Source organism: Cheilinus undulatus, linkage group 8 (assembly GCF_018320785.1).
Source record: "Cheilinus undulatus linkage group 8, ASM1832078v1, whole genome shotgun sequence".
In the NCBI taxonomy this organism is placed as follows: Eukaryota; Metazoa; Chordata; class Actinopteri; order Labriformes; family Labridae; genus Cheilinus; species Cheilinus undulatus.
The window spans coordinates 34,114,999-34,141,363 of record NC_054872.1 but is presented as its reverse complement, the minus strand read 5'-3'; the positions used below and the strand labels follow the sequence as shown (position 1 = coordinate 34,141,363).

General features: G+C 39.0%; 1 protein-coding gene across 1 annotated transcript in view; it reads right to left on the bottom strand.

The window, feature by feature from the left end:
• The window catches only part of grik5 (glutamate receptor, ionotropic, kainate 5), a 163,959-nt gene that overhangs the window by 21,473 nt on the left and 116,121 nt on the right, over window positions 1-26,365 (bottom strand). Inside the window, exons 9-18 of the mRNA XM_041793374.1 lie at window positions 23,368-23,546; window positions 20,356-20,409; window positions 19,444-19,602; window positions 18,912-19,064; window positions 13,109-13,213; window positions 6,376-6,483; window positions 4,226-4,429; window positions 3,117-3,230; window positions 2,475-2,584; window positions 2,051-2,224 (exon numbers count right to left, since the gene is read on the bottom strand). Of these exons, the coding sequence (XP_041649308.1) occupies window positions 2,051-2,224; window positions 2,475-2,584; window positions 3,117-3,230; window positions 4,226-4,429; window positions 6,376-6,483; window positions 13,109-13,213; window positions 18,912-19,064; window positions 19,444-19,602; window positions 20,356-20,409; window positions 23,368-23,546 (1,360 nt within the window). The remainder of the gene's footprint in view (window positions 1-2,050; window positions 2,225-2,474; window positions 2,585-3,116; window positions 3,231-4,225; window positions 4,430-6,375; window positions 6,484-13,108; window positions 13,214-18,911; window positions 19,065-19,443; window positions 19,603-20,355; window positions 20,410-23,367; window positions 23,547-26,365) is intronic.

Genomic DNA, 26,365 nt, shown 5'->3' with positions numbered 1-26,365 from the left:
TTTTAAAACGCATTTCTAAAGGGAGCTTTTCAGAAAATGTAGATGCTGAAAATTTGGAACAAAAATGACTACTCTGTATATTATATGGCAATAAAAGAAGCAATTAGTGTTGTTGTTGTTAAACCTTTATCAAAACTAAGACATCCATTTCACTTTAAGCATACAATAATTAAAGATCAAAAGTGTTACATGGTCTAATAATTATTATGGAGGGAATATTTTCAGTGTTTACATTTCAGTCAGGACCACTTTCGTCATAGATTTAACCATTTATTGAAAAATATATACACACTTTTGCTTGGTGATGAAGGCTCTGTTCAATCGATGCTCACTGGATTAGCTAATGCCTCTGCTCAAACTTATTAGTCAGTCAATAAGCCTTCATGGGTAAAGAGATACATAAACAACAGCATATAACAAACAAAATGAAATTTAGTTTAGCAGCAATGTATCTTTAGCAGCATAAAATTAAAAATGAGAATGCAACACAAGTTTATGACAAAAGGAGGATGGTGCATGCTGGTTTAGTGTAGTTGGTAGAGCAGGTGCCCATATACAGAGGCTAGAGTCCTGGACACACTGGTTGTAGGATTATTTCCAAGTAACAGTGCATTTGCTGCATTTCTTTCATCACTCTATCTCAAAAAATTCCCTGTCTCTTTTCAGCTTTCCTTTCAGAATAAAGGCAGAAAAAAAATAATCTTCAAAGAAATAAAGGAAAGGAGGAGGCTGGATGGAGGAGGTAAAGATTTGCAAGTAGCATTTTGGTGTCATGCAGGGAACAGTAAGGAGGATAAGTTATTTAAAATGACTGCCTTGTTGGGAGAATGAGCTGTGATTGGCTACAAGTGCTTTGAGACAATAATTCAATCCGCTGATTGCAGCTGGGTCTATGACTTCTATGTCCTGCATTAATTAATACCAGGTTTCATTTTGATTTATTACAGTTCATATTTACATTTATTCAATGAAGCCTAGCATTAGTACATGCAGGACATGGTAGTTATACACCCAGCTATGATCAGCTGGCCAGCTAGTCCTAATTATCCTCTCCCAGCTTCCACAGCCAATCACAGCTCCTTCTCTCTACACAGCGGTGTATTCAAATATGACATACTTCTCATTAACCCCTGCTTGCATTAATGCTGATGCACCACACTGCTGCTTCTGCTGCTGGCAAAGCTTAACCTCCTCCCCACCAGCCTCCTCCTTTATGGCTTAACGTTTGTTGTGCCCTCATACTCAGATTTATGCTACTATGGATTAATTGCTTTTGAACTAATTTCATTGTATTCTTTATGCATTGTCATAAATGTATTTATCTATATGGGTTTTTTTTAGCCATGTGCTCCCTGGAGAGTCAAAACATGCTGCTTGACTAACCCAGACTGTTAATCCAAATTTGCAGTAGAATGATTAAATGTAGGACAAGAGTGTTCCTGACTGAAATGCAGATTTATGAACTAATTGTGTCTTTCTTGAAACCATGCCTTTAATTTGCGCTGATCAGAGTTAAGAAGTGTCTTTGAGGTTGAGGCTTCAGTCAGACAGTAAGTTTGGTAAAGACACAGTCTCTCTCTTTTGGATAATTTTGGACACATTTTATTATTCTGTACTGTTTTCATTTGTCTCAGTAAAGAGTTGAACATTTTCTCAAGTGGTCCTGTGAATTTCTTGTGGGGAATTCAAATGAGAGAAGGTGTCAGGGCTTCAAACTAAGGCTTCATTCAGTGGAAACCTACATCCTCAAAAGCTTGATCTCAGTACATTTGCACTGGATTTAAGATCATACCTCATAAGCTACACATTAGGGTGTGAGTATCTTACTTACTAGTTGTGATGTCTCCTTGTACATGCACATTTTCAACCCAGATTTGATGTGAGAAAGAGAAAGCTTTTCTAAAGCAGATGGATGTGGAAGTAGCATTGATATCATTCTGCACATTTAAATTCCATGAGAGCAACAATACGCAAGACCCATTTTAAAGTGGATGAGACCTTAAACTGGCTGTCACACCCCAACATGAATTTTTGCAGTCCTGTAACTCACCACACTCCACTGACACATCTGGTGGACAGAGCTCTGGGCATAATCTCTGATCCCTGCTGCATGAAACCTCCCACAGGGAACCACAGGCTGTTTCCCAGGGTGTACTGGTTCTCCAACATGTCCCTGCGCTCCCGCAGACATGGGTGAGGGTTGTACCACTCATACGGGCTCAGCCTGGCGGGGAAACACATGTACAGTGGAATGACCTTGAGGTCAGGCTGTAGCACAGTAATGCACTTCTGTCATATCATTCAAGTCATCATAAATCAGTCATACGATGGCTGTCAAACTGTCTGCAGGAGGTTGTATAAGGTAAAATATTCTGTTATGTGACAGGGCGAGCCATGTTGCACGAGATAAATGGTGATAGAGCAGAGATGTGATCTGCAGACTATCAGTACACTGTGTGATGTAATGTATGGACCTTGCAGCCAAGAAGAGCACACAGCTGACTGCCAGGTAGGCGAGCAGCATGAAGAGCCAGACAGCTGGAGAGAAAGGGTCGAGGAAGGAAAAGTAGCCTGGCTTACGACCCTGGTTAAAAGAGAAAGAAGAGGAGAAGAAAGGGAGAAGCAGAGACAAACAGGAAGGTAAAGTGTGTTAGAAAACACAGTGTAACGTCTTAGCACTCAGGTCATGTCTCCTTTGCACCACAGGAGGGCAGTGTGTCCTTCGCTGCACTCTGATAGGAAGTCTGCAGTGCTTTGATACGCTAATGCTACAATCCATAAACGCTCCGCTTCACAATGCCCACTGCTGAAGCACACTTGGCTTAGATCCAGAAGCTCATTAGCAATGTAAAGCTGCCACTGTTACCCAGTTACAGAGCACTGACTTATTGAGCAATTCAAATTACACCTATAAATTTCACTGTGGACAGAGTGGATGCATGCACAAATCCTTAGCTTCAAAGATGGGATCAACCCTGATGTAATATTCAGTCTGACTAGTGAAAATCATTAAATAAGCAATGTCCGTTGTCTACTGTATGACCACGCCGGCTTAAAACAGCTCAAACAGAAGATATAAAATCAAACACAAGATCTGTAGCTGGTATCACTCTCACCAGTTGAACTCTGTACAGGATGCTGATCCCCAGGGTCATGAACGGCTTAGAGAAGTCGATAACTTTCTCTCGCTCTGACGTGATGGTGAAGCCTGCCACGGCCAGGTCTGCTTTCTGTGGGATTGACAAAGATAGATAGGTGGTTAGATAGTAGTGGGGGCGAGAGAAGGATCGAGGCAGCGGAGGAGAGTCAGGAAGAAAAACAGCAAGCGGTCAGGTAAGTGTGCAAAAATAGAAAGACACTCGATGCTGAGAGCTCTGTTTGTGCAAAAATGTTGACTTCCTGGATGAGGAATGAAAAGTTGGACTGTGCACTTGAAAGCACATTTGGAAAAACATACAGAACATGCACTCTGTCCCTTTCACTTTTGGCAAAAACACACACATTACCCACCATCCAAACGAGGCTAATTGCAAGCAAAGCACTGGATGGCTAGTCTTTGCACCTGTATAAAAACCTCCTAGGTCTCTGGTCGCTTTGCCTCTCCTCCATCTCTTCCATTAAAAGCTAATTGATGAACATGGGCTGCTAATTAGAGCTGAGTGATCAGGCAATGGGGAGGGCAGGGAGGGAGAGGAAGCGCGGAGAGCAGGGGGAGCACCAGTGTGGCAGGCCCCACACAGGGACCACAGCCTGGTAATTGAAGTATACCGTATGGTAATTAAGCAAAAAGGGGCTCTCATTAGCCTGCTTCAACCAGAGTGTCTGTCAGAGGCGCACTCAGCCCGGACAGAGAGAGAAAAAGGGGGGCGGGGAGGGGGCTGCTGCTCGGATAGAAAAGAGTTACTGCATGGAGAGATGGTGCGGACAATTTTAGGCAATGCTACCGCTCTCTTTTGGGGAATTATCAAGTCAGCTTTTGTCCTAGATAAGAGACTTATTCCCCTCTGAGGGCAATTTGAGACATGGGGAGTTACAGCAGAGTTGTGGTTTGGGGCTACAGCAGGATTGTGTGTGGGCGGTTGGGTGTGTGAATTCTTTGCTGTGTGTGTGTTCAATTCAATTTTCTGTATGTAGAGACACTGGCTGGAACATTTGAGCCTTTTTCTGCAGTGTGTGTGAGATGGTAAGAGAGAGAAATAGTGAGAGAGGGAGGGAGAGCACTCACCCTGTTGATTAGCTCTCCAACCATGCCAGTCCAAGAGCCGTTGGGCTCTGGAGCGCCATACAGCCCGTCATCCACCAGTTTGATCTTGAAGGAGAATTTTAAGATGTCTGCCAGCTCCCTCAGCATGTCGACACAGAAGCCCTCGTACTGGTCGTTACCCTGGAAGTCCTGGTAGTTGTCTTTGCGCATCACATATGGGTTTTCCTGAAAATGTAGGGAGCGTGAGCAGTTTGAAGCCAAGACTAGGAACATAGCTACTGTTTGAGGAGGGATGATTAACGGAAATGTTCAAACACAGGGAGCTGTCAACAGTGGATTAAGTGGCATTTCAGGATGTATGCTTATTTGCTTGTAGACAGAGAGTGAGAAAAAAGATCAATACCAATTTCATATCAGTCCCTTTAATAAGCTACAACAATGATTTGACAAGCTGAGCTTACACAAAAAACTGGAGAAAGGCTGGAACAGCTTGCCTAATAAATGTAAAAAAAATAATCTGAATCATCGGAATTAATAACAATTTAAAATTAAGATAGTTTATTGTGAAATGTCTGGTCCTTTTTGTCAAACTAAGTACACTTAATATTTGGGTGCAGATATGAGAGTGGTCTCAATAGTAAGTGTTCTCCTAAAATATCACATTATTCCTTGAAGATGACCAATATTCCAGAACAAGATGCTTTTAGCATTTCTTTGATAATTTTGTAAAAGTCAGAGTCCCTTTTTAATGCAGCTTTCTTCAAAGCATTTAATGTCTCTACTCAAATCCAACTTAATTTATTTAAAGGCTATGTCATATAATTTTACACTTCAAAATCAGTTTTATTTGTCATGGGGAGTATTATTCGGACCATCAAAACAGTGCCGGAGAGACTATAAAGTAGGGCACAGAGTTTTAAATACATGGGACTAAAGCAGGCAGGGAAAGTCTCCTGAAAAAAGATATATTCAGTTTCATCATGGGAATTGGAGGATTCAGCTTTTTTGGAGCTTGACCAACACTTTGTGAGAGAAGAGAAAGTCGGGATATTTTGGCTCCTGCAGAATCAATTTAGACAATACATTTTTTTCAATCTGTCTCCTGTGAGTCCCCCAACATTATGGATCTCCAATACTAAACTGCTGGAGGACTCTTTTAAAATACATTAACTGGCTCGTGTTAAACTGTAGACTGCAGAGGGGGGGTGAGGGAGCCAGGGGCAGACAGACTCAGTGACCGCAGTCTGGCCGCTGGACTCAGACAAAGTGGGCTTTCAGGAAGCAGCAGACACTGCTGCTGTCACAGTTGAATAATTTGACCTAAAGGGAGAAGTCTTTACAAAGACAACATACTGTATGTGGCCACAAATATGCATGCATCCTATGACCACAGACAAAATATAGGACTTCTTTACTAGGAACATTTATGTCTAACCTTTTTTTAAGGTAAGCATGTTCACACAATGTTCAACACTTCAGAGAAAATGAATTTTGATTAGTGCTGTCAGCTGATTAAAAGAGTAATCTGAACAATTACAGGCTTTGTGATTAATCGATTGCTTTTAATTACAAATATCAATAACATGAGAATCACAGGAGAAGGAGATACTTATCCATCTCCTAAACCCCAAACGGCTGTAGAAAATAAATGGATGTTGCTTGTTTCATTGTTTTGTCGTTGCTCTCATTTTAGCACCTTGTCTATGCAAAACACCTTTTCATTCACTAAAAGTAGGCTCCTCTTGACTTGACTTGTTGGTTTATGCCTTTATCTCGTTGTTTACAATTTCCTTTAAAAAATCACATTCTCGAACACAAATTGAAGCTACCATAAAAGGCTCTGCATGTCTCTAGACCCACCAGAGGATGATTGAGTAGCATTATGTGAGGGATTCATTGATTTTTTGTGATATAACATTACTCTTTTGGAAACCAGAATGTCACAACACTGAGTGTTTGGACCAGGATATTGGTTGTTTGAATGGTTTGAATGTAGTGACGCGTCTTTCTCAGATCTCTGTCAGCTTCTGTGACAGCTAAAGTGACAGCAATATTAGCAGAAACAGATTGCAACACAGTGTGATCTGCAGCACAGCCTGCGCTGCGACACAGAAAAATAACTTTGACCCAAGCGGCCAGCATGTTGGTGCAGGAGGTAACCATGACCTTACCAGTATGGTGGTGACAATTAGGGTCTTGTTTGCCAGTGTCTCAGACACATTGATATCCAGGCTGGTGGAGTTCATTGCCAGGGTGTTGTTGGAGTACCAGATCCCGATCTAGTAGGGAGGAGAAGGCAGGAGGAAATCAATGGCTATTGTGCAATGAATAATGTACTGTGAGGCTCTAACTTCACTGCTACTGTTTTACTGTTCTGGCATGCTGCACACAATCTACAGCAAATAAGTATTTCAGTGAATGTATTACCACTGCTGGTCTATATCATTGACTAGATTTCCTGTTGAATATTTAATGTTCTGCTCTGGTTTCAGTACTCTTACATACTGTAAACACACGTTGATTTAATTGCTTGTGTTCGAGCCATAAAGACATCTTCATTCCTACTCACAGCAATAAAAAATGTTTACAAGCAGAGCAATGAGCTGAAACCTGTTGGTAAATACAAGAAGGGATTCTTGATCGGGAGTTTTATTGCTGTGTTTATTTTTCTTTGACTAACACCTTTCTTAAATTGTTTAAAAAACAGCCCACGTTCTGCAATTTTATGGAGATAGTAAAGTCACTTAGGTAGATAAGACTGTGATTATGATCTAACCAGCGTGCAGAGGAGGGACCGCTGCTCTTAGAGGCATTTCTTTTGGAGGTATTATTCTACATCTCTCAATAGGTCAGAGGAGAGGTAATGAGTCCTCAGACAGAATCATAGTTTTTCTATGGCACTCTTTATTCCGCCCTGACATTTAGCAGCAGTCTTTCATCCTACAGTGTGGGCGCTGCTGTGCAGAGAGGTGTGCAGAGTTAAAGTGTTAATTATCACAAACCCAGCTGGGTTAACATGTAGATTTAAGAATGGTTGTAAAGGGGTATTTGGTGTTAGCATGGGAATCATTTGGCCTTTTGTAAAGCATGGCAAGACATAATAAGGGAATGTGAAAAGAAAGTGTTTCCTGCAGGTAATGAAGCACAGCGTAATTCCCCCAGTCTGTATCTGCAGTGATGTGTGTACTCCTGCTTCATTAAATCTTGACTTTGAGGAGCAGGTGAAAATCTTCTCTCACCTTTCCTTCTAATGCTCACTGAGTGTGCATTGGCAGAATAATGCATCAAAATGCTCCTTAACGCCTCGTTAGCTGGGTCTGAGATCTTTTGATTTGTGTGTGTTTTCCATACTGTCCTGCTATCTCAAAAAATATTGTTGTAGTGCTTGAAAAGTAAATTGAATATAAAGCCTGGCACACACACTAATGGATTTTTGAAATATTAACAGATTTTTTTTTAATGTGAGAGATCCCAAAAATGATGATTTATAATGACAGATTTATCCATTTTGTTCTTATAGTACAAGATGTGCAACAAGATGGCCGACACAGCACGCCACACTCAGAATCATTCACCAAGAACCAAAGTCTCCATGCTTAAAACTCCAGATCTTGTGTTGTCAAACATGACTTCAGTGTAAACAAGCTGTGGGTGCGCAGATGGCCTTGTGGGTTCAGGTCCAGCCAACGGCTCCTTTTCTGCATGTCTCTCCCCCGCTCTCTCATTTCATCTTACTTTCTAATTCTGTCCTCTGTTATCAATAAAGGCATAAAAAGCCCCAAAATAGCTCTTTAAGAAGAAAAAAGAAGAGTCAACAAGCTAAAGATGCCTAAAACATTTGACTGTGGTGTGATTTACAGTAAATGTATAGTAGGGCTAAGTTAACCTATTAATAACCGTTACATTATAAACAAATAAATAAATACATAAATAATGGAAGAAAAGTAACTTAACTTAAATTAATTTTAATGCCACTATTTTTTGTCTGTCTATTAACACACGCATGTTCTGTATGACCCTTGACCCAACCCCTAGTGATGTTAGTAGCAAATGAGCAGAAATGGATAGAGGACAGAGACTTTTGAATGGCAAGTTCAGCTTTAAGCTCATGACAGATAAGACTTGAGTTATCTGCACTTATTTTCACATGAACTAAATTACCCAGAGTTCATAGAGTCTTAAATATCCTGTACCACTTGCTGGCCAAGCAAACCACTAATGCAGAGAGCCGCACCTCTAGCCAAAGGCAGGCCATGCTGGATTGTTTTCAATGGAGACGCTCAGACAACTCTGCAAGCATCAAACTTTCACAGCAGTTACTAAATGAGTTTCTACACATTACAGGCCAATTAATGTTGTGGAGGATGACGTTCAGCTAGAAATAATTTGCATCTAATGACTGCACTTCTGAACTTTCTTGGAGAGCCGTCTTCATGTATGCTCTCACCAGAGACTTCACCTCTCCCAGTAATCTGCAATATAATTCTGTAACTATATTTGTTATCTCTTTTTCTGTATCATCCTGTTTTGAACCTTCTTGGTGTAAAGGGATGTTTCTGTGAGCTTTTATTTTCCCCATGTGAGGTTGAAATTCTCTGCTTTAAGTGTGAAGGATCTAGGATTGATTTTTAGATGATTTTAAACTTAACTGACCATGTGCTTTATGTACACATGTGATGTATTAGATCTGTTGTTATGTGTTAACACAGGAGTTAACTTCTAGAAGTGTGAAGTTGGACACTACATTCTGGTATTATTGGTATTATTCAACAATGTTACATTAAGGTAAGTATCCCCATCTGTTATCGTTTTTTTGAGCATTCAATTATTTTGGATCTTAATCTAGAGAAATGTCATTTTTTTGGGTTGTTGTCACGGACTAACATTTGCAGAAAGAAAGATTTTGTCCATGCAGTGTTGATAAGGGTATTTAAATATTGACAAATATTTCCTGTTTGATACATTTAGAACTGATGAAAATGGCAAGATTAATTTGCAGTTGATCATGAGTTAACTATGAAAGTTGTGAGATTAATGGCAATTAAATATTGGAATCTCTTGACAGCCCTAGTATAAACACTTGTGTTATTGCCACTAAATAGCAAGTTGGTCCTCTCTGGACGTCCATTTACCTTTACGTTTACTATCATTGCCATGGCTGTGTTTGTTTTTTGTTTTTGTAAAGATATTTTTGGGCTTTTTTTGCCTTTTTTAGAAAGGACAGCTGAAGAGAGACAGGGAATATGGGGAGAGAGAGAGCAGGGGAAGAAATTAACCAAACAGGGCTGAGATCGGGGATCGACCAGCGACCAGAGTGGCTCTTGCCTCTGTATATGGGCCAATGCTCTCCCCACTGAACAAAACTGGTGCTCATGGCTGTGTTTGTTGTGCTTCCTCCTTTGGTAAGCTTGCTTCCTGATTGGGCTATTGCTATATAAGCAGACAAAAGGGAAATATCACTCTCCACATGCTAACAAATAATCTATCAAGATAATCTTTAGAACCATACAATAATCCAGCCTTTGCTGACTTTGGTCAGGAGGGGGAAATCAGGCCTGTGTGTCAGGTTAAATATGACACGGGATGATGTTTTAATGCTTAACAGCATTTATGCTTAACAGTGTAATTACAAAAAAAATGTGTTTCCACTTACTGTACAGCCATTTTCACACATGTACTCTTAAAATCATTTTATCAAATTATTATGGTTCTGTCAGCACTGTAATATCTCTTGGAATATAGCGTGGTAGGTTTGAGGAAAAAAACAGCAGTTATTCAGAAAAAAAATGAACAAGTGGAAACAAATTAAATGTTTTATTAAAATTAAATTAGCTTACATTAAAATAATGGCAACCTGAGGTACCACAGCCACTTTCTTCTCAGTCTGAGACAGTAGGCGAGTCTCCACCTGTTAACATGCTGCTATAAGAGCCGAAACATGCTTTTTTGACCCCAACTTTAAAACTGATCTTGTTTTTTATCAACCTAAATGTAAAGAATATCAATAATATTATAATCCAAAAGTTAAGAATTATGATGTATAAATAAAGTATTCTGATATCAGCTGGGGTGCAGTTGACTGCAGCAACGCTGTAATCAAAGCAGTGATTTCCTTCCACACATGGGGTTTCTGATTTCCTTTAATACCAATCTTTGGGCTGAAAGAAAAACAAATGTAATTCTCTTTAACGTCTCTGACCAAGGGACTTAAACGATAACAAGGAGATCAGGATTCTCGGCCGTATTATGTACCTCCTTGTTGTAAACTCTGAGAGCAAGGCCAAGCTATTTAAACACTGGTTTCAATGCAAGTTTGATCAATGAGGAACGCTATTCTTTTACTTCATATCAATGAAACACATAACAGGGCAAATTCACAGTATCAATGAGCGGTTAGTTACTGATAAGAAGAAAAGAGTGTGAAACAGCTTAATTACCTGAATAAAGATTGCACCAGTTGTGCAATCGTCATGTACCAGTCAGATGAAATAAATGTAATCACCTTTGCCCACTCCCTCACACTGAATTTCCTGATATTTTCCTGCTGCATTCTCACACTGGCTCACCCAGACTTTCAGCAGAATTTTTACTGGAGGGCAAGCGGATAATGTTGGGGTGACAAATTCAGCTCTTTGCCTTTGCACATGCAGCTCACCCTGAAGACTTCTGTTCATGTGTGAAAGCACCCCACAAGAGATGTAAACTGGTTTTGATTAATTTCTTCACCTGAGAGTCAACCTTGTTACTCTTTCTTTTGTTTTTGAACTTTTGTATTCAGTGATCATTGATCTTTTCTTTGTTTGTTTGGTCATACCAACAGTTTATATTCAGCTAAGCAGAGACCAGAGAATTCAGTACTCCGCTGCCTACTCTCTCTGCTCAGTTATAGATAAATCTTGTTTTATTCCCAGAAATAAGAAATCTACAACCAGTTTGTGTACCAAAGGATACTGCAAATACAAGGGCTTTCATCAGTAGGCAATCGGCTCAATCACCATTATGTTAGCACTGTCTCAGAAGATGGCAGCTCAACTAAATCTCCTTGAGATTAAAGCTTTTAAAAATTTTGTAGTTTCTCATCAAAGTTTGGTTAGAAATAATCCAAACAGCATGACTGTGTAAGACAACACAGCCTTACAGTGTTATCACATTGTCAAAAAGAAATTCAACAGAAAGCCAGTAAATGACAAGTTAACTAGTGCAAAGGGTTCAAAAATCATTAGAGATCGAATAAAAGCTTCAGGGAATCCAGTTCTATCCAAGACAAAGACCAAAATAAACTCCACTAAGTCTCACATAATAGTATATATACAGTATAATATACAGTACAGCATGAGCAGTATGTAGCTCTCTCTGCATATCTGCAATGTTCTGAGCTTGAGGCCAAATAAAATCACTGTTCAACAAATAAATGTCACGGTATGTAGCCATGGGAGGGAAATAAAGCAACCATTAATAACATACTGTATCTATACATTTAAATCAGAAAACATTATGTCAACATCCAGGCTCAGAAAAATGGTCTGCGGGGATCAGAACTAATCTTTGCAAGACAGGGACAGTCCTTAGAGCAGCGGTTCCCAACCTTTTTGCTTAGAGCCACCCTTTACTCGTATTTATGAAAAACTAAGCCCCCCCAAGACCCACTTGAAATGATAATCTAGTTCAATTGTTTTCATAAACAAAATCTCAACACAATAGGCCTACAGACCCTTGATCTTGACAAAAGATTATCTAAAAACTATCCATTACCACAGAAGAGAGGCACTCTGGAAAAATAAATGATAAAGAGGATATGTTAGTTTTCAAGAAAAGACCTGAAATTCTTAGTTTAAAATGTTGTTAATTTAGAAGGAAAAAGATGTTTTTTACTTTAAAAGTTATAAATGCACCAAAACTTGAATTGTTTTAATTACAAAGTCAAAAATCAAACGACTGTCTTCTGTTTTGTTCTTCTGTTTGAATTTCAACTCTAGACTGTTGTAGATTTATCTTCTGAAAGCTTGAAAATTTTGAGTCTCTGATGTCAAAATGTAGGACTAATTAAACGAAGACATTTCAATTTTTCCCATTCATAACTTAAGAACTTTTTAAAATCTAAAATTCTGATTTTTTTTTTCTTGTAAATATACAACTTTGCAATTTCAAAAAAAAATTTTTTCTCAAAAGATTTCAATTTTTGGCTAAAAAAACTAACAGATCCTCTTTATTGTTTTAAATCTTTTAACTGGCCTCCTTACACCATCATACACTATGTTTCTAATTATTTAAAAAGTGTATCCTGATGGCAATGGGCAAAAACCTTGTACCTCAGTTTTTCATGATTTAAATTGTTTTTTTCAGAAATCAGTGCCCTTAGTCATCCTTTACATATGCTGGTGGTTTAACACCAATTTTAAAGCAATAAAAAAGTCAAAAAGATTCTGACCATGACCACTTAGTGTAAAATTGATTTAAAGATACAGCTTTTTTTCATTCCTTCATTCCTTGAAAAGTGGTGATTTTGAAGATACAAGTTTTGGCATTACACCAGCAATATTAACATTTAAGTATGACAACATCAGAACAGATAGCCCCCGCAACACACTCATTAGACCGATAATATCTAAGTGTAATGATATCACTAATACTATCCTGTAATATAAATTAAGAAGCTATCCAGCGGATTAGATTGGATAATTGAAAGGTGATTTATTCCCCCTGTAGCCTTAAGACAAAATAAAAGCTGTCTGACTGTCTGGTTGGCAGATTGGAGCAAAGTGAAGATGCTTGTCTGAGATGAGGCTGACCTCTGTGTTAAACACCTCCCCCAGCATTTTGACAACAGACAGGGAAAACTGAAACTAACCTAAAGCCTTTAGGTGACTTAACCTGGCTGTTGCATGATATAAGGTGACTCCTGACCTCTTTGTGGCCTCCTCTGTGCTTCTCCAGGATCCTCAGGGTGTAGTTGGTCCTTTGACCTTTGCTGTTGAACTCCACACGGCCGGTCAGACCATCATACTCAACCTGGGAGGCAGACGGAGAAAGTGAGGAGAAGAAGTATAACAGAAGATGGGAAAAGAGGAGTGAGAAAGATGAGAAAATGGCATGAAAGTGGGCTGAACCAATGAGGATGAAAGGAGACATAAACACGTATGCAAAAAAAGATTTTTCTAGCTATCAGTCATTATTAGGCAAAGAGGAACTACGTACAGCATTAAGAAGGAAAGAGAGGGTGAAAGATAAGAAACTAGAAAGAGCTACAGAGACAGAGGAAGTGTCTGAGGCTGGACCAGACATGGACGATCAGTTCTGGGTCAAGTTTAAGAAGAGGAGAGACAGTGACGGACTGAGCTCGGAGGCTCAGACTGAGCAAAAGACATAGCCAACAGCTCTCTAATAAGACTCAGAAGAGCACCTCATGGCTCAGCTATGCCTCTCCAGAAGCCCAGGTGCCGGCACAGTAAGTGAGATCTATGATGAATGGCATGGTGCTGAAGATGGAACACACCATGATGTTGACTAACAAAGGCAGATGTCGCGCCGGTGGGGAGGAGGCAATGAGAGATGGGGCTCAGGCTGCCTTGACAACTGGTCGTCGATGAGAGAGACACACGGGCCACCGGAGATGGGAGATGACACAGAGCAACAAGAGACAGAGGTTACATGCAGCATGACATGAGGATGACACACAGTGCAGTTCAGCTGTCATTACTGAGGTCATTAAGTCAATGGAGGGAAAATTGATGGGCCACAGTTCTGATTAACTGTGATAATCATTGTTTTTAAAACAAAATGCTACAATTTACTTACACATTCTCAAGTCCCATGATGATTAACCCTTTTACACCTAGCGCATCGCCGACGATGCACTGTTGAAGCACACTTTGCATGACCATAATTGCATGACTGTTTGTGTTATTGGTAAAATTCAAACAGTTTCTGAAAGCTGAGAAACTGTGCTTCACAGCCAGTATGTGGTTATTACTGTAATTTCCCCTTTTCTCACTAAGATTCTAGCATAAAGTTCCCGCGTTTTTTGTGTTTTTTCATTTTAAACTGTTAAACACTCTTAACATGCAGTAAAATGTGTTTTATCCATGTTAATTATTTTTCCGTCGTCGAGTTCTAAGGGTTTTCTCTGTTTTTTAAACTTATTCGGCTGGGAGCTCCTCGTTTTAGCTGTCTACAGTCTCATCTACAAACCGGAAGTCCCAACATGCCGTAAAATGTAAATAACTGCCAGATATTAAAAGTTCTAAGTATTGTGGAAAATGGGCAAAAGCATGTACTCACAGGACATTTTCTGGGCCTTTTATGGTTAAAATAAGAAAAGAGTCCAGAAACTCAGGTTTTAAAGGGTTAGAAAAAAGTAACATGAATTCTCTTTATTCATGGATGTATGCTGCAAAATACGGCACGAATGTGGAATGTCTTAATTTACATGACACCTGCAAAGGGCGCATGTCACATGTACAGTGTTCATGTGTCACATGCAAATACACATGCCCTTCATATTTTGAATGTGTTACTGCCAGTGTTAAATTTATGTGGCTTTCTTTGAAGGTTGCTCTGAAATCGCAAGCTGAATATAGTAGGAGGAGAGGCGAATATAACATAAGGACATTTGTGATATTCATCAATCATAAACCCCTATTCCAAAAAAGTTGAGACACTGTGTAAAATGTGAATAAAAACAGTGATGTGCAAATCCTTTTCAAACCAGTTTCAATTTCTTGACTAAAATTATGATTAAAAATTGTGTTTTTTCATGAGGAAGACGAGACTAAGACAAGTTAGAAATAGATATTTGATAAAAAAATGAACAAAAAGTATGTTTATTTTTTGTCAGGGAAACTAAAAAAAGACTAAAATATAATTTAGCTCTCGTTTGACATTCAAAATCCATATCATTTCTCCACTGCAAATCAAAGCACAGCATACAGTTGAAACCAGAAGTTTACATACACTATATAAAAAGGCACATAAACTTTTTTTTCTCATCGTCTAACATTAAATCAGATTAAACTTTTCCTGTTTTTGGTCAATTAGGATTACCCAAATTATTTCTATTTGCTAAATACCAGAATAATGAGAAAAGGATTTTTTTAGACAATTTTTATCACTTTCTTCAAAGTCAGAAGTTTACATACACTAAGATTACTATGCCTTTAAACAATTTGGGAAAGCCCAGATGATGATGTCATGTCTTTGGAAGCCTCTGATAGGTTTATTGACAATATTTGAGGAAGTTAGAGGCACACCTGTGGATGTATTTTAAGGCATACCTGAAACACACTGCTTCTTTGTGTAACATCATGGGAAAATCAAAAGAAATCAGCCAAGATATCAGGAAGAGAATTGTGGACTTGCACAAGTCTGGTTCAACCTTGGGTGCAATTTCCAGATGCCTGAAGGTGCCACGTTCATCTGTTCAAACAATTATACGCAAGTATAAACACCATGGGAATGTCCAGCCATCATACCGCTCAAGAAGGAGACGGGTCCTGTGTCCCAGAGATGAACGTGCTTTGGTCCGAAAAGTGCATCTCAACCCAAGAACAAAAGCAAAAGACCTTGTGAAGATGCTGGCTGAAGCTGGTAAGAGTGTGTCATTATCAACAGTCAAATGAGTCCTGTACCGACATGGGCTGAAAGGCCACTCTCCCAGGAAGAAGCCATTACTCCAAAAGAAATATAAAAAAGCCAGATTACAGTTTGCAAATGCACACAGGGACAAAGACCTTCATTTTTGGAGACATGTTCTGTGGTCTGACAAATCTAAAATTGAACTTTTTGGCCACAATGACCATCATTACATTTGGAGAAAAAAGGGGGAAGCTTGCAAGCCTGAGAACACCATCCCAACTGTGAAACATGGGGGTGGCAGCATCATGTTGTGGGGTTGTTTTGCTGCAGGAGGGACTGGAGCACTTCACAAAATAGATGGCATCATGAGGAAAGAACATTATGTGGAAATACTGAAGCAACATCTCAAGACATCAGCCAGGAAGTTAAAGCTTGGGTGCAAATAGGTTTTCCAAATGGACAATGACCCTAAGCATACTGCCAAACTGGTTACAAAGTGGCTTAAGGATAACAAAGTCAATGTTTTGGAGTGGCCATCACAAAGCCCTGATCTCAATCCCATTGAAAATTTATGGGCAGAGCTGAAGAGGCATGTGCGAGCAAGGCAGGCCTAAAAACTTGGCTCAGTTACACCAGGTCTGCCAGGAGGAATGGGCCAAAATTCCTGCAAACTATTGTGAGAAGCTTGTGGAAGCATATCCAAAACGTTTGACCCAAGTCATACAGTTTACCAAATTTTTATTTGTATTTTTTTATTTAACCTTTATTTAACCAGGAAAAAAACCTCATTGAGATTAAAAATCTCTTTTGCAAGAGTGTCCCGGCCAAGACAGCAGCACATTCAACATTCATACTAATGAAATGTATGTAAACTTCTGACTCTAAAGAAAATAATAAAAAATTGTCTAAAAAATGATCTCTCTCATTATTCTGGCATTTAGCAAATAGAAATAATTTTGGTAATCCTAATTGACCAAAAACAGGAAAAGTTTAATCTGATTTAATGTTAGATGGTGAGAAAAAAAGTTTATGTGCCATTTTATATAGTGTATGTAAACTTCTGGTTTCAACTGTATATGTAGTTCTTCTGCCTCTCAGCTGTAGAAAGCAGGGATCCCAGGTTTTGCAGGGTGCATGTATCTTCATGCCAAAAAAAGATGGGACTGAAGTGTTTACCACTGTGCTGCATCAGACAACACTCTGCAAGAATCTGTGGACTGAAGAAACTTATTGTTGGAGCACTGAAGGTGAGATTCTTGCTTAGTGTGCAAGTTGCTCAACAGTGCTGTGTTACTGTATGCCGCATTTGATAATGTGCAATACATTTTCAAGGGGAGACAACCTTCACTGTTAAGCCATCCTGCTGTAGTTTGTGTAGTCAGGATTCAAAATGTTGATGTCAGGTCAGGGTGTCAAACTACAAGAAAATTCTGACATGCTAGTCTTATCAAATCTGGTGTCTTGGATGCGTCATTAATTATGTCACACAAGAACATTCGTCATTCCTGAAGCACATAATTGGGACGGAGTTTAGATGATGAACTGTGATGTTGCAGTTGGGCCAAAATCTGGCTAAATGTATGTAGTCTGAGCCAGCCTTAAGATGAGCTCAGCCCTAAAGAAGTGGACTGCTTTTCTGGATGCATGTTTTTCACTTTGAATGGGCTTAACTTTGGGCTTAAATTTGTAAATGCAGCGATGTACTATGTTACCTGACAGTGGTGATGCTGGTGTTTAATGTTGTACTGCCTGAGGGATCAAAGGTCACAGGCATTCAATAGTTGTTTTTCAGCCTTGCTGCTTTCATACAGAGATTTTTTCCAGATTCTCTGATTTTTTTTGGTTTAAGGACAGCATTTGCATTAGCACAATGAGGAACATTGCTATTAAGCTGTTGCACCATTTAGCTGTACAGCCCAAGGTTGTATGTTTTATTTTCATAGTTTTTATTTTCATTTAATTTTTACCTTTTTTTATTTCAGTTTAGTTATAATAAGTTTTTACTGTTGGTTTGTTAGTTTAGTTTAGAATTTGGAAAATGCTTTGCTTTAGTTTCTTTTAATGAATTTTAGGGTAAGTTTTAGTTTTTTTACAATATGGAATAAATGTCAGGGGTAAGACCCCCCTCTTAACTTCTCATTTTATCTTTTCAATTTTGATGTTTGAATACAACTAAGGACCTAAAAATTACCACTGTGTGAAGTATTCTCCAATCAAATCGGGTGATTTCACTCTCTCTAGGGTGTATGCTTATTTTAGGGACTAAATCCTAGGAAATTTTGTCCCTAATTTATTTTAGTTAGTTTTTTAACCACAGAATAACATTTGAGTTAGTTTTTGTTTTCTTTTTGAAAGCTTAGTTTTTTATTTAGTTTCAGTTAAACAAAAATGATATTTACATTTTCATTTTAGTTATTTAGTTAATTTTAGATAACTAAAACAACCTTGGTGCAGCCCTCTACAAAGAAGGGGAGAACCTGGCGGCATTGTTGATTCTGAATGACTGAGCCTTCCAGGAGTGCTCCTTTTATACCCTGTAGTGGTCCTTTCACCTGCTAACAATTAACCTACTTACTTGATACTTATAGATCGTCTTTATGCTGTATTCAACAGAATATAGGTTGAATAGATTATGCAAATCACTGCTTTCTGTTTTTAGTCACATTTACACAATGTCCTGACTTTTTGGGGATTTGGAGTTTGTAATAAGGAGTCTTTATTGTAAAAAAAAAGATAAACCCTGGATGATTGATTGATTATCATAACATTTACCAATTCATGCTAAAACAAATGAGTTCTTGGTTCAATTGTTTTCCACTGATTTATGTCTTATCCAAAGATTTCCCTTTCAAGCTTTAAAAAAATTTGCAACAGGTATTTATGTAATTTTTACAATAAAGGAAACAACTGCAAGTTAACAATATTATACATTAATATGTTCAGTTGATAATGCCTGTAATTTTAGGTGCAAACTACTGTGTTTTGTTGATGTAAAAAGAAACTGACCAGGATGATAATAAATGGAACTTATTCAGAAATAAAGGACATACTGTATGTGAACATCTAAAGAATCTAACATAAAACTCCAGCTTTTAACAACACATTTTGCACATACACAGATAGATTAGGTGTTTACCATGCGCAGGTAGTTCATCAGACTGGTCCCGTGTTGCCAGATCTGAGGTGATGTGCAGCTGAGCGGCTTCACTCCAATTTCCTGACTGCGGTTCAATTCCCTCACGGCCCCCACAACCACATGCACCGCATCAAACATCAGCGCTGATGAGAGCTGTGGCAGGGGGAAGAGAAACAAGAGAAATATGTAGGGAAAGAGGGAGGGGGGGCGGCAGAGAATAAAGACAAGGAGTCGAGGGAGAAGATGCAATGAAGAGAAAGGTGTGAGGGGAGATGATTGAACGGTTAACGGGAAAATAAGAAGAGAGAGAGAGGAGTGATGTGAGGTATGAGTAAACCAGTGGGGAGGAAACACAGATGGAAACATCAATACCCATTAAATGCAAGCAAAAGACTAGTTGAATCTCTTTAACTGCTCCATGAATCAGCGTGAGGAATAAACTAGCTTAATGTTACGTGGCATGCAAACAAAGCCAGGGAAATGACTCCTGAATGTGCGCATGCATGAATACTCAAGTGTCCGTGAGACTGACCGCAGGGCCGGGGTACGTTAGGTCACAGCCCTCCCTCCACGAGAGGTTGAGGCTCCTGATGAACTCCAAATAGAAAGGGTGGGTGGTGTTGAACATAGAGAAACCTACAATGTTGGACTGCTCATCCACGATATCATCCAGTCTCAGAAGCGGGAAGTCCTGGAGAGGAAACAGAGAAGAGAAAAGAGAGGATGTTTGCATGGAGAGGGAGAGAGAAAATTGAGGTGAGTGACAATGTTGACAGTGTTTCAAATCTTAAAAGAGACTCTACAAAGAAGAGTGTGTGAGAGAAAAATGGAGGCCACAGGGAATGACAACATCTAATCTCTGATGGAGGAAGAACAGATGGATAGGAAAATGGGAAAACAGCAGTACAAGGGAGGAGAGGTTGGTGGAAAGACTTCAGTAGCTCTTACACACAAGACCCAACGATTGGAGCACATAATGCACCGAAGGAGAAGAAGAGGAAAAAGAAGTCAAACTCCTGCACAAAGCATTTAGTGACATATTAATTCAAATGATAGAAGGGGAGGTGAGTATATCAAAGCTGCAGATGAAAACAGCAGAAGCATAGAGAAAGTGGCGGGTGGCATGAGAAAAAGGGCACATCACTGCTGTCATTACCTTCACCTCAGACCTCTTTTTCTTTCACTCTCTTTTTTTAAACGCCATCATCCTCTGCACGCCCACATCTTTGTACAGTACCTTCATTTCCCATCCTTCATCTCCACTCTCTTTCCTCTCTCTGTCACCTCTCTCATGTCCTTTTATCTAACACTTTCCCTGCCTTTGCACCTTTTTTTGCTTGTAAACGGACAGAAGTGCAGAAGCAGGAGAGAGGAAACGAGTGAAAATGGAGGACTATAGGAGACAGAAGAGAGGGAAGTGGCGGTATGGGGAAAAAGCTCTTACCATTGTGGTGAGGATGTACTTGTAAAATGCTGATGTCATCCCGAGCTCTGACGCCTGTAGGACAGAAAGAAATAGGAGAGTGAGGTTGAGAAAATAAGGAAGAGGCAGGTGGGATACAGTGTGGGGGAAAAGGAGGGATTGATGGAGAGAGGAAAAGAAAGAGAGAGGGCAAAGAAGGAGAGTTATTGAGAAGTGGAGAGTAAAGGAGACAGTTGGGGACAAAGTAGGGGAGAACATGGGGGAGGAGGGATACGTTAATCACAGTTTTACATCATCAAGCGAACACTAGGACATTTTGCCGAAGGCATACAGCCGCTGTGATGTCCCAGTGAAAAAACATCCCATACACATTCAAACTGTGAGTCACTGTGCTGGCTATCGGCATTACAGGCCGTAACATGAATCAGAACGAGGCTGGGTAACATCTGTGCAGCAGCCCTGCAAAATGTTCTTTTGTCAAATACTTTCTTAGGAGGGTAAGTGATTGTTGCTGGCAGACATGAATAAATATTGTTTCCTTGTGCAGCTCTGGAGGACAGAGGACATTCAAGAAATCGTGTTTATTCGGTTACAGCGGCAAATGTGAAGCCTGTGGAACAGCTGCAAAATTATTTTACACATGATAAACTTTGTAGGCCCTTCAATACGGTTACAAGAAGGACAAAAATATCCATTATCAGACGCCTACTTCAAGGGTTTTCCAGCTGCTGGAGGGATACTACCACTTTATCTTACGCTAGTTGGTATAAAATGTGATCAACTTTTAAGAAAAATCAAGAAAAACTCAAGGCACTTTCTTTTGAACAGTTAAAATGCCTCCATATTCAACAAAGAGCACCTCATACCCACACTTTTTTGAGCTCAAGAAACACTGCTTTCAACATTTTCGAGTTTCTCCGAGCATCAAGGCATTTTTCTTTCCTTCTTCAGAGCTCACTTTTTGAAAATTTTCATCCATCTATTCCTAAAACCCTTAGCAGAAACATATCCTTACATTTGATTTTACTTGGTTTTCTATAGATAGGCTAATAATAAAACATCATAACATTTCAGTTGTTTGCTTGAAATCATGATTTATTTATTTTTTTATTTGGGGATAGCAGTGCTGGTTTCATGATAACACATTAATTTGTAGAGATCTCAAGATACTAAATCTTACCATGGTAAAAATAGCATTGTTATCCCAAGATAAAGACATAAATAAGTCCTGTCTTGAGGAATCATGCACAGTAGTATAATGATATCAGTATCAGCAAATATTAGTTTAGAAAGTTAAATATATGTATCATCAAATAGGAACATATCTGCTGATATTTACAACTGATATATATTGGCTGAACATAAATCATATATCATCCTAAATGTATGTAAAATATACAAGTGTACCATCAAGTACAGGTGGTTGCCTAGGGCAACACACACTAAAGGTGGCCCATGAGCCCTGAACATTTGGACTGAAGCCCAAAATGTAAAACAACTAAGGGTGCTTTCACACCTCTAGTTCAGGTGATCTGAGTCTGAATCAAGGACCAGTTTGTTACACTGCTGTATTTAAAGTCATTTTGGGGCATGTACACATATTTAGAAGCAGACCAAAACCTGTGATGAGAGAGGAAAATACCCTCTGATTTGTCAGTTTATTGTGTTTAATAAAAAACACCTACACTGGCACTCATACAGACAGCAGCCTGATGAGAGGAAGACAAAAAACACTTGCAAGATTGTTTCTGAAGCTCTTTCAGGTCTGTCTGTCTGTAGTTTTTAGCACGTTTTCCTCCAGTTACAGTGGCTGATGTAATCCAAAAAGGCTTGATGTTTACTGTGTTAAGCCTGATTGAAGGTGATTGGTGATCTCTCCACAAACAAACCACACTGGAAGCGGACCAAGACCCACCTTTTCAGGCGACCTCAGTCCAGTTGTTTGGTCTGCACCAACATTTGGTGGGCAGCTTTCAGACCAGGACAAAAGAGCAACCTATACGTATATCACAAACACCGGGCTTGACAGTCACATGTGTATGATGTGTACAGACATAAACATGCTTTCATGTTCTTGATACAGTGTAGATAGGTGGTTTCCAAATGGTGTCCTGAGGCACTCTGGTTTGCCTAGAGGTAAGTCTTGTGAAACTATACATCATTTCTACAGTGAAACATCAACTAAAGGTACTCATCAATTCATCTTAGGTGTGCCTTGGGCAAAAAATGTTTGAAAACCATAGATTTAGATACATTCCTCCCCAGGAGTTAGTGTAGGATTGTAAACTGGTGTGTCATTGAGCTGGATTATAGGTTTTGATTGGAGATACATGAATAATATAAATCAGAGCCAACGTTGAATTCAGTGTTTAAAATAAAATCCGGCCAACATCGATTCTGATTCCAATGCCAGTTTCTTTTCCTTGACTTTTTTTTTTGGTATAAGTCTCTGACAATGTCGTTTTCTCTCATGTTTAACAACTAAAACAGAGTTTTTTCCAACAGGTCACACTGTGTGCCAAAGAACAAATATAGAACATCTGTTCGTTGTGCTAAATGCCAGCATTAAATTGATAGGATACAACAGATATAATCTCTCACTGACACTGGTTCACGCTCTCATCACTTGCTGATTGCTGATGTCTGTCAAAAGATCTGGTATTTGCTGATACTGATGTTAAACTGAAACGTCTGTGCATCCCTACTTTTTACTGTCATCAAAATATGTCCATGAACAACTATATGGGATGAATGGTATTCCTCAAACATGTCATGGTTTTGCTTGGAAAAACGCCCCTTGTTCTATTTAGTGCTTTTACGTGTTCATTATTCTTCTAATTTTGTTCTTTAATTACACTGTAAAAACAAATCTGTATATGTTTTCAAACCACCGATGGCTGAATAATAATCAGTAATTTTGTGTAACTCCAATAAAAAGAGAGAGAGACAGAAATAACCTAAGCGTGTTCATGCAGGAGTAATATCCCTTTCCTGCCTGTGTGGGCAGATTCAAGAATATGTGTGAGAGCTGACCTTCTTCAAGATGAGATAGGAGACAGAAGCATTGGCGTCAATGATGATGGTGGCCACTTTGTCGTCACGGATCTCCTTCAGCAGCGGCGTAGGGTCCAGGTTGTCATCCAGCATCCTGATTGACAGCGTCTCCCGGGAGATGAGAAAGCGACGCACCAGTTCCTCCAATCTCAGCAGGCCTGAGGCAGAGCCAGAGCAGAGCCGGGTCACATATCAATGTCTGTATCAGTACACACAGCTCAGGTTTCCAAAGTGCAAGCTTGGCATGACGTGCAAACCCTGATTTGTCCTCAGACTGTTGTGTATTTGTGTCATTCTATAAAGTGTGACTGAATGTTTCACTCAATCAAGAGGAAATGAGACATCATTTCATGTAGGGAACCATATGCATTCACTCTTTCTGCCACTGTAGAACCCATTTATATACATTACGACCTCATGCAGTTCCCTCCAAGACCATATGTTTGTTTGTTCTTCTACTATTTTGCCGAATATCTCAACGTCAACATGACTGGTTTTGATTTGTTGAGGAAAACAGAGGGCCATGGAGTCTTTATGCTAGAGATAATGAGATCACTTAATGCAGCTTTTTCTTTGCTAAAATCTTCATCTTGATTATTTCATTTAATGAATCATCCAAACAACATCCATTAAAACTGAGATTTTTTTTTACAACATATTGATTTTATTGCTCATTCTAAGAAATGCTCCATACCAAGGACAAGGCTATAGAACACACAGAAAAAAGGTTGTGTAATTTTAATGAGTGTAGGCCATATTTTCTGTATGAAAGTTTTTTTTTCCAGCTGTCTGCTAGAGTTTCTGTGTGTGAATATTTATATTACACTATACATGTTACATCTTTCATACATCCATACGTATATCATCCAACCAGGCGCTACATAAAATATTTGGTAGGGTGCAAACTCAGGTTTAACCTATTCAGACCCTTAATCATTGTTATGGACATTTTTAAGATATGGAGATTTATCACTACTGTCACCTGACTTTCCTAGGAGGCAAAAACTTATTTTACCAGATGTATATAAGCCAATTACAGTGTTCAGCATCATCTGAACTTATGCGCATTAGAGGCACACTTTATCTAAACAAGTCTATCAATCTTTATCGATCAACATTAGTCTGTGTAGCACCAATTTATAACAAACATCTCAAGAAACTTTTTAGAAAAGGCAGCTGGAACAGTGGTTCCCAACCTCTTTTCCTATGAGCCCCCCTTTACTTGTATTGTAGAGGACCTGATGACCCCAGGACCCACACAAACAAAAGGTGACATATGAACGCCAAAAATCAACATCAAATTTCAAAGTTTTCATTATTCAAATCTATATAAAATAGCCTCACACAAAAGGTTTTCTTATCAAGAGACCTTTGCATGAGCTGTTCAAAAGAGTTTTATCATGATTTTACTAAGAGTCAATCTAATTTTGGCAACCTCAAAGCAGGCAGAGCCTTGTGAGCATTGTGTAAAAAGTTATAGATAATAATCTGGATGCTAATCAATATGAGGGAAATAAAAAGGGAAATACTGAAATGATTTTACCTCATTTAAATTTCTTAAATGATACATACAACGATACAGGCATATAAGACACAGTGATAGTGAACAGATTTTACTTGAAATTTTTGGCCAAAAAAACTCCTCTGGAGATTTGATAATATAAAAATGTTATCTTAGTATGTCTTAAATCATTCACATGATTTATAAGGTTGGTCACACACTAGCTGATTTTCAAATCTTTACTGATTTGACTTTTCTCATGTTAATGACACTGTCAGAGAGAGGATTCATTCTTTATGATTATTACTGAGATTACAGTGAGTACTGCTGTGGTTTTAAAAGGTGTTCCTAATATTTTGACCCCTGGTGCATGCGAGTGGGGTTAGTAAAATATTCCAGACTCCACAATATGATGTTACTCACACCAACACGTACTACCACCTCAAAAAGAAGCATTCAGAAGAATTATCAGCCTTCTGACAGTCCAGCAGCGCTTCAAGTGGAAAAAAAAATAGTGCTGGTACTCCCTTTCATTACCTCTTGTCAGAGTGTCACAAAATCACAAAACTAGTTTAGAGGATATGAAGCAAAAAACACATCTCAGTAGTTCTTTAGCTGAAATGCAATACATAATATATATCTGGACATCTTTATCTACAAAGAAATAACAAAAACAGACATCTCTGAATCAAAATGTCAAACGTCACACTGGCACTTTTATTAACAGCCAGCAGATCGGTGTCAACATGGACATGGAAAATTACATAAATAAAAAACTGCATGTTTGAGACATGCTATCAACAATAAAGCTCCTTAAATAAAATAAGAAAACAAAATGCCATTTTGCTCCTAAACTCAGCATTTGAAATACATTATTTTGTAATTAATAAGCCTATTACTGTTAGCGGTTCATTCTCCCAGTGTTCCTGACTTTTCTTTATGATTCTCTACACCATCCACTGTTCTGTTCTCTCCCCCAAAAGCCCCAAATAAATCTTAAAAAAAAAACATAATATGAAATATGGAATAACAGCATCTAAAAACAATAAAACTAAGTGATTTACCTAAAAATAAAAAAAGGACCTTAAATAATACAGAAATATCCTCTGCAGTGAATTTAATCGTTTTTTCTTGACAGCATCAAATGTTGAGATTAATCAGCCCCTCCGCTCACACCCTAAATCCCTGCTGCATCAGTGAGCTGACTTTACCTCACCTCACACCCAAGCTTTTTGTCTCTGCCAATGAGTCAGTTGCTCTTTGAGCAAAACTACTGCCCTTGATCCTTTGACCAACAGTCTGGCTGTTCATTTTTAATAATATTACTGAATACTGTTTTTGTTGACGTCTCGTTAGGCGGCAGTGCAAACAGGTGTCAATGGAGCACCTCGGTGGAGGTGGTACTGCTCGCATATTACATCACCGTCCAGGAGAGATGACTCTTTAATCTCCAGTTTTCCTCCAACAGTGACCGGT